The 9,200-nt window shown below is 40.9% G+C and overlaps 1 protein-coding gene across 2 annotated transcripts in view; it reads right to left on the bottom strand.

Moving 5' to 3' along the window:
• Window positions 1-173: 173 nt before the first annotated feature.
• The window catches only part of helz (helicase with zinc finger), a 70,954-nt gene continuing 61,927 nt past the window's right edge, over window positions 174-9,200 (bottom strand). For both annotated transcript variants that reach the window (XM_080444960.1, XM_080444959.1), the window contains exons 30-33: window positions 8,805-9,069; window positions 7,605-8,247; window positions 6,107-6,401; window positions 174-4,691 (exon numbers count right to left, since the gene is read on the bottom strand). In XM_080444960.1, the coding sequence (XP_080301086.1) occupies window positions 4,279-4,691; window positions 6,107-6,401; window positions 7,605-8,247; window positions 8,805-9,069 (1,616 nt within the window). In that variant the 3' untranslated portion in view covers window positions 174-4,278. The remainder of the gene's footprint in view (window positions 4,692-6,106; window positions 6,402-7,604; window positions 8,248-8,804; window positions 9,070-9,200) is intronic.

The raw sequence follows: 9,200 nt of genomic DNA, 5'->3' as shown, positions 1-9,200 counted from the left end.
AACCTGTACACAGTAAAGTCTGGGTGGTGAATTAACACTGCAGATGGTGCCGTGTAGAGCATGCAATAATTAAACTCACCTCTGACACCACAACTAATGGTTTTGATAAGGCAGGATGTGCCAACCAACTTCTTAGCGGTCCTTAACACAATGAAAACACAGAATCACAGCAATTTCCATAAAAACACTTTAATAGAGAAACAAATAAAAAAAGAAAGAAAAGAAACTTTTGAAACACAGTCTATTTCCTTTATTATAACCACCACCAATTGAACTGAAGTGTGAAACAGATAAAATTCATTATTTTGTACCCACAAGTGAGGAACCAATGGGACTGGAGACAGGATGACAGGTGTGCCATTGATTCACTGCAGTGAAGGGGAGAACAGAAGAGAGGGAGATCAAACCAGTAAGTAGAAGAGATGCGGAGTTTACAGAAGGCTGAACACAGTGCTCTCTACTGGCTGGGCAAAAGGTTGCTCCCTTTCGGATGTGCCATTTAAGTTAGAAAATAAATCTACAATAGCAAGAAATTAAGAGACAAATGTGAAGACCAAGAAAAAATACCGAGCGACAACAAAGCCCATCACTTGCAGAAAAAGCTAGTGTGTGTGTGCATGTGTCAGTGGCTAAATCGAGTTCTCTTTCAAAAGAAAGTTCTCTAAAAGCTGAACAAGCTGGGAAGAATTTTTATTGCACAATTTAGAGATAAGTCAACAAGTATTGTGTGGAAAAACAGATGTTTGATACACCACTCTTTGCAAAAGAGATTTAAAGCTCAGAAAATATGCCACACACTAGGGAGCAACCTTAGCTTTAGCCCTGCTAAATAATTGCAAGGGGGGAAAAAAAAAATACATGACATTACATATTTTATTGACATGTTAGTAAAATATTGTAATAGTTTTGTTCATAATATCACAAGTCATTGTACACATCAAATAATATACCAAAATTTGACTCTGTAGGGTGAACAAAAGTATGATTATTGTTATCTATTTTTTTCCACAAATCAATACAAACCATTTGATAAAAACAGGAATAAAAACCAGCCAGGTCGTCTTAACATGCACAGAATGAAAATATAGTCTTCACAAAAAAAATCATTGTCGAACCACAAAGCACCAGTGAACTTAAATTATTTTTTCTTTTTCTTTTTTTTGCAGTGAAGCGGTGATTAAAAAAAAGAAGAAAAAAATCCGGCAACATAATCTTAAAATGTGTATTCTACAGTAAAATGAGTCATTTGAAATATAGCTGCAACATAAATTCTCCTTTGTCAAATCAGCCAGAAACAACCTTACAAAATGAATCTAAAAAGTTACAAGATGTTGCAACTGCCAACTGGGTCCATGTTGTCCATTTCTAGATTTTTTTTTTCTTTTTGTGAATTTGCATAATTAAAAAGGGCATATACCTCTTCTTGGAACAGCTTCTACAAAATCGAGGTGCTCCCAAAATCTTGTTTGTAAATACCTAGAAAATGCATATTTACAAGTATGTGTTGTTCACTGAAGTCAAAAAGACAAAAAAAAAGAAAAGAAAAAAAGTTGTTTTAAATCTGGACCTTTAAATTTCCACGATGAGAAAACTTAAAATAAAAATAGCTTCTGTTATTCTGTTGATTGTTCAAAACACACCTAAGAGTAAGTGAAGTTACCAGCTATGAAATATTAGCTTTCTGAAGGTATGATGGCATTTCTAGAAATGCTAATGGACTGACTGGCTTGTGAGTATCATGAAATGGCTAGATGTTCTGATAACCATCATCGCAACTGGGCAACTAAAACGTTATTATTCTCAAATGGGGAAAGCTGTGAAACGACCTGAACCCCAAAGTTGGTTGACCTGGTTGTCCCTCAGGGCTATATACTAGTCTCTTTTCTGTTTTCTCTCTTCATTAAATAGCTTTGCTGAAAATAGCCAATTTGCAAGCTCAACGCAACGCGTTGTGAGCTCTTACATCTGTGAGAACGTTTTCCCAGAATTCAGATGCTGGGGTTTAAGTGGTAAAAATTAAATTAATTCAACTGGTACACTGATTCGATTACTTGATTTCTATCTAGGGAGTTTTTCTGCACTAGATCCTCGATCCTCAGGGATCATCTCTGGTGGTACATCAAGATGAAATTCATGCACAAATAAAAGGAAATTCCATAACTGAAGAAAAAGAAAAAGCTGATTTAATTTACCAATAACAAACATGTCTGGCTGATATGCAAGCCAGAATGTCCATATGGTTACCCAGTACTGTGAATTACAGGCTAAGGACATAATAAAATGAAATGCAGCTCGATTCAACACATGGCATGGGGAGAGAATGTGAATTTGGGGCATTGGACTGTTATGATAAATGGTGCATTTATATGGTGCATTTCTCCAAAGCGCTTGACAATATGCATTACATTCACCCATTCACACACATTGCAACTGTACAATGAATACCAGACAGAGAAACTGATCAAATACAGAGATGATAAATGGGTTACTTTCAAGTGCAATAAATTCCAGGGAGTGGGTTTATGCTCTATTTCCATTAAATATATATATCTATCTTTTTCCCGTCCTTTTTTGGGACAAACCAAATACGTGTAATTTAAGTTGTGGAACATGTGTGACATCACAGACTACATTGACTACTAAAAAGACCATCAAAGACAAAACGGCACTTTCACCTCGATTCCTCCGAATTTTTACTCTCCCATCATGACGTACACTTCTGACCTCGGCACACTTCCTTTCACTTCCGCCATCCCTCGAAACGATGCAGCAACATGGCAGCCTTTCAAAAATCATGAGTGTTAATTTAACCGCTTAAGCCCTATTTGATACTTCATCGTACGATGTGTCGCATGGCAAAAATAGAAAAAAAAACGTGTGATGCGACGAATAGTGATCTGCTATTTTAACAATTCTTGCCTATAACGATGTGCCTAAAACTGTCACGATCATGTTGAAAGTGGTTAACTCTCCCTCTACTCTTCGATTTAAATTAACACAGAGGATTTTACTGTGCAGTCCCTGTCAACAACACACACCCACACACACAAAACCCATCCATTTAATTCCTGTCCAATTAAGAAACCTCACCAGCAGATATTGTAAAGACAACTTCACCAGTAATATTTTGTTGACATTATCTTTTGTCAACAAAAGAGTCCCCATGAAGTGCTACCTTGACAGTTCAGAGTGATATAGCCTACTGCCATATTAACAGAACCCGGCAAAAATTTCACCCATTCCTTAAAAAAAAAAGAAGTCCCTTTTCAATGGTGGAAATGACATGAAGGATATCACTTGCTATCGTGGATATCTGCCGTGCCATTTTCAGGTCAGGGAAAGGGAAGAGCAACGTGCAATCAACACTTGTATTCTGTAAATTTTAAAGTCATGTTTCGACGCCATTATGATTTTGTTGTCGACTCCAAGTAAGAATCACGTCGTAATATTGAATCGATAAAACTCATCACTGGAGGTCATTTCCACACGTAGGATGTCTAAAGATTAACGATCGGAGAGTGAATGAAAGGAAAATGAATTCTAATGAAAATGCTAGGAAATTTAGGTAAATGTCTGTGGCATACAATTCAGTCATTTATTTTCTTTATATGTACAGATTAGAGGAAAAAAATGTATCTACTTCTATACAATGTTCCATATAGTTTCTGTATCGGTTGGCCACTTAGCTTTTGCCATTACCACAACTAACAGTAGGATGAAAATCAAGAAATAAAGTCCACTCAAAACTGAGGAAGACAAACCAACATGAAACAAAATACCTTAAACTGTAGTACTAATTTATCCAACATAACCAACTTCAACAGGGGAAAATATGCAAGCAGTTAAGTGGCCAACCGAATGCTGTGTTTTTATTTTATTTTTTAACTTTTTTTTAAACTTTTTTTTTTTTTTTAGCATTATGTACATATACAAGTGTACATAATATAAGTATATATTCATATATACATAATGAGTATGTATATATACCAGTAATGCATTCATTATATATACTTAATGTTTTATTTTTTTTAATTTTTTTTCACAGATATGTGAAACAGAAGAAATATTTGACTATTACAAATAAAAAGTTAAAACAAAAAAGTGGGGAAACAAAAACTACCGATAGAAACAATTTGTAAAAGCACTTTGCACCATCTTTTTTTTGGTCTTTTTTGTTTTTTTTTGTTTTTTTATGCCTTTTTGTAAAAGTTTTGCTATTTTTGTCAACATTTTTATTATTTCTATTGGGGATAATATCGTAGGAGGGAGGGGCGACACTCACTTAAAATAGGAGTAGTACCCATTGCTACCATTTGAACTTCCTATACTCAGCTCCTGTAAGAGGGAGAGCGGGTCGCTATTCTTCTTCACCTGTTCGGGGCGAACGGCACGGGGTTTGGGGGGCGCACGGAGGGCGCTGGCGTAGGACATGGTGGGTGGCTTGCTCAGACTCTGGGGGCCTGAGCTGGGCTCTGTGGGGGCCTGCTGTTGCTGCTGCTGCTGTTGTTGCTGCTGCTGCTGCTGCTGTTGTTGCTGCTGCTGCTGCTTGTTATTGGACATGAGGGGGGGGAACTGTCCGAGATGCTGAAGGGAGTTAAGCGAGTGGGGGTGTGGCGTCTGGGCTGTCGCTGCTGCTGCTGCCGCCTCTGCCTTCATCTGTTCCTCTGCCTGACGGAGAGCCTTGGAAGAAGCTGCTGGATGCATGGAAAAGAGAAAATTGCTCGTTATTGCTCTGTCGTTCTACTGTTAACTTAATATATATTACTGTTATTGCATTGTTGTTGTTTGATTGCCGTTTTGGTTGTTCAAGCACTTTGTAACATTGTTTAAAAAAGTGCTATAGAAAATAGTTTAAAAAACTGCTATACAAAATAGTTGTATTATTATTATTATAAAACTAATATCAAACCATGTCTGATTTAGTTCATCTGTAAAGCAGGAATAAGAGCCAGATTTATACGTTATAACTTGAAATCATTTTCAATAGCAAAATACAATAAAATGCATGGTATAGTATTTTTTTTTGCCACGCTTTGTGCCTGCTGGCATAATTGAAAGTGCTAATCACGTAAGAGGCCATTAGGCAAACACATTTTTTTAAACCACAAACATAATGGCAGAGCCGTCTGCCAGCAATCAAACTTCATTTGCTTCACCAATGCAGTGACAGCTGTGCAAAACAAACAGACTGCTGCATACCTCTTAATGACACTAATAACCGTTTTTGCACATAGTAACTCTTATCCACCGACTCGTCACAGTGGCATTCTCACACAAAACATTCTTCACCTCTTGGACTTCTGTCAGAATCCGTTATCACAGTAACTGCCTCACACTCGTATGAACCGATAAATGACAAAAGCTTCTGAAAAGGCACCCATATGAAGCAGGATGCATATTAGCAGATTTGAAAGGATAATAATGACTTAAAAAAGTGTTTCTCAAACCTTCTCATGTCAAGGACCTGAGGAAGATATTATATGGCTGCTTTTATCTAACCTTTATATTTGACCATCACTCATAATACTTCATAATATTTGACAGCTTGTAAGAGCCTAAATGTCTCCACTAGGCCTAATAGCTATTGTTTTGGTACAGCCCATCTTGTTATGGTTCAGTTTGTCCTTCAGGCAGCTACAGCATAACTATGATCTCTACCTTGTGCTCGAGGCAGAACTACCGTACCACTGACATGAGTGTTAATAGAATATTGTCTCGACTCCTATGTGCCTCATCGAGTGCCGATTGATCCAGAATTCCACGACAGACCCCCAAATTTGACTGCGGACCCCCATCTGTAAATTATTATTTTTTATCCATGGATCCCATACAACATTTGTGTTGCGTTCCAATTTATTACATTTTTTCAAGAGTATTTCAAAATAGCTAGTCTACAAGCTCGCAACGTTTCGCAAGAGATTCCGTGTAGATGGAAAAAAGAGATCCAAGTACAGTTCTAACTTAGGTGAATTTTTTACTAAGAATAGAGGGTTTAAGTGGTTGACTAATTGTGCTGAGAACTCCCTGGAACCCCTTCAAAGACCTCTGGGGGTCCCTGGACCCCACTTTGTGAACTACTGGTCTTAGCTGACTGGTGAAAACCCACCTAAGAGGTCCCGATGCTGAAGTGTGCCAGCTCCGTTGCATGGAATGTTCTGGAACGGACTGGGGCCTCCTCCGTTACTGGGCCAGAGCTCTGGCGGGGGGTAGCCATAGGGTGCGTGGGGGTGTGGATGTTGCTGTGCATGGGGATGGGGGTGGCTGTGCTCCTGTGGGTCCGATGGGCAGGGCTGGGGCTGCTGAGACAGGACAGTGTGGCCGGTAGTGGTGGATGAGTCGTCTGGGTAGCTGGAAGAGATGCGACGCTGATATAGGGGCCGGCCTGGACCCCGGGGTTCATACTGGTAAGGACAGACGGTGACAAGAGACAGGTTAAGAGAGAATCACAGACAGGTACCTGCAGTTGTGGAAAAAGTACTACATTTTTTTACTTAAGTAAAAGTATCAATACTGCAATGTAGAAGTACTCTGTTACAAGTAAAAGTCCGGAATTAAAAATGTACTTGAGTAAAAGTACAAAAGTATTGGTATCAAAATGTACTTAAAGTACCAAAAGTAAAAGTACTAAAATGTTTGAAAATAGCAGATCTACAAGCTCACAACGCGTCGCTATGGGACGTGTTGGGAGCTTGTAGATCGGCTATTTTCAAATAGCCTCGGTATAAAATAGGGCTAAAGTGGTTAGTGTATGTTTTATAATGTAAAAATTTATATCTGCAAAGTTTTAAAATAATTGTGGTGGAGTAAAAGTATTATATTTGCCTACGAGATGTAGTGGAGTAGAAGTAAAAGTATAGACATTTGGAAATACTCCAGTGAAGTAAAAGTACCTCAAAATTTAAATTACCCAGTGGTGTAAAGTAACTACCTAAAAGGAAACTATGTACAGCACAATAGGTTTAAAAAAAAGAACTGCTCTATCCATCACTACTTCACACAATTTAGAAAACATGGAAAAACATTAAAACATCTGTGCAGGTATAGAAAGAATTCATCCATCCAAGTAGGTAGTTGTGTAACAGATGCATAATTTATCTCCTCTCTAGCCGTTTCAAGTCAGACAGGTGCCAAGTGAGTTGTACTTGGTGCTGTGCTCACATTTCAAAGCGGCCTCACCCCATCCCCGCACCCCCCCTTCAATCAAGTACTTGCACGGGGTTGCGAGATGCAATAACGTATGTGAAGTGAAAGGTGTTAATGGTTCAAAAGTCCGTCATCTTTCATCAGCATCAAAAGTGTGTGTGGGTGGGTGGGTGGAGGGGGCCTTGCACTTGACTGCAAAGATGAAAACTACAGGAGCTAGGTTATCAAACTAGCTACATCTCATTCAGTAAAACAAACTGGGCTAGCCAATGTACAAATTGTTTGTTTTTAAATATGGGATATTTTGGCACCTCTCTCTAAACCAGTGATTCACAAACTTGGGCCATTTAGGACCCATCTTTATGTCTCGCGAGTAAACATCAAATCTCTCTTTTGGGTCTCGAGCTGAAATGTGTGGTCTAAATGTCTAAATTGCCAAACTCTGAACAGTGAGCCTTTACCTCATCTACATTGTGCAGGGCAGTGGCTGCAGCTGCTCTGGGGGACAAAGGGTGGTATGACTCCTGGCCTGAGCTTTGACTCTGCTGCTGCTGCTGTTGTTGTTGCTGCTGCTGCTGTTGCTGCTGGTGCTGATGGTGGAGCTGCATCAGGTGGACCTGCTCCTGCCTGCTGGGGTGAGCCATGACCGGCAGCCCATAGGGGAAGCCCTGGCCTTGGTTCCCCATCATGTGGTTCTGCTGCAGCGGGGCCACAGAAGCAGCTCCGCCGTGGGACCACTGGGCCTCCTGGAGGAGGTACTTGACCTGGGAAGGAGGAGGGCTAGTGGAGTGGGCCGGTGGCTGGTGTGGGTAGGCACTGGGATTATAGAGCGGGTTCCCAGGGTGCTGCTGCGGCTGCTGGAGCAGGGTGTCGTTGAGGAGGTCTCGGCCGGCATCGTGGGAGTACGGAACGGAGGGGAAGGGGCCAGTGTGGTTGGAGGCGGTGGTTGAAGGTGACGAGGGGTCACCCGGGGAGCGAGACTGGGCCTGGGACTGGACCTGGCGGTACTGCAGAAGTCGAGACTGAGGCGGGGGCTGCATCTCGGCCGGCTCCCTGGGGTCAGGCTGCTCCTGAGGGGGCATCTCCCTCAAGAGGCCTGGGTACCTGGGGGTTCAAACGTTACCCTTTAGTGTCTAGCAATGTTGGTTTTGAAACAAATAATTTATGTAAAACAAAAAGCCATATAAGCACTTAATTCATTTATCTATGTTAAACTCTGGATTGACGACATAATTAGTGAAGCCACAGCCATCTTAGTATTCCCTCCTGAGCAATAATAACTATTATATATTTTGAACAAGCTCTATACACTTGAAATCTATCAACTGATCTATTATCTACATTTTAGATTAGGCAACAGCAGTTAGCTCACAAGCTAACCTGGATTGTTTAGCTACAGTTAAATCAGTACTGTAGATGGTAGGCATGTAACGATTTATCATAAATCGACTAAAATCGATTCAAACAGGTGACAATTTAAATTTATTTAATAAAAATGTGAACGCGATGCAAAAAAATGACCCAAAAAATAAGAAAATACAGGATCTTTGTAAGATAATTGATAAAAAGTTTTCAGTCATTTGCTACTGGATTGAAAACAACACAGTATTGTAAAAAAAAGAAAATAAGAGTAAAATACTGGATTTGTGTAAAAAGCCCACCTGGTGAAAGGCAGACCCGAAGAGGCCGTGGCTGCGGCCGCGGCCTCCTCCTCCACGCTGGAGCTCAGCCTCCAGTTTCCGGCTCGGAGCAGCTGGGGGGGGAAGCGGGCGAGGCCGGGCTGGGTGAGGTGTGCCAGCTGCTGGGGTAGAGGGAAGGCCATGCTGCCCTGAAGGAAAGGCGCTGCCGCATCGCCCCACTGGCCCAGCCTGGCGGCCTGCTGCTGCTGCTGGCTCAGAGCCTCCAGAGCTAGGGAACCCTGGATGTCTGGGAGGAGAACGACACGGTTCAATGTAAAAGCAACCAGATGTGTCCCTGGTGGTTCAGCAGGCCCAAGTCAAATACTATGCACTCATGTTGTTGGTGGGAAATAAGGCTATTGCAGTTGTCACTGTTCC

Source organism: Gymnoscopelus braueri (assembly GCF_963280865.1).
Source record: "Gymnoscopelus braueri genome assembly, chromosome: 2".
In the NCBI taxonomy this organism is placed as follows: domain Eukaryota; kingdom Metazoa; phylum Chordata; class Actinopteri; order Myctophiformes; family Myctophidae; genus Gymnoscopelus; species Gymnoscopelus braueri.
This window is presented reverse-complemented; position numbering and strand designations above follow the sequence as displayed.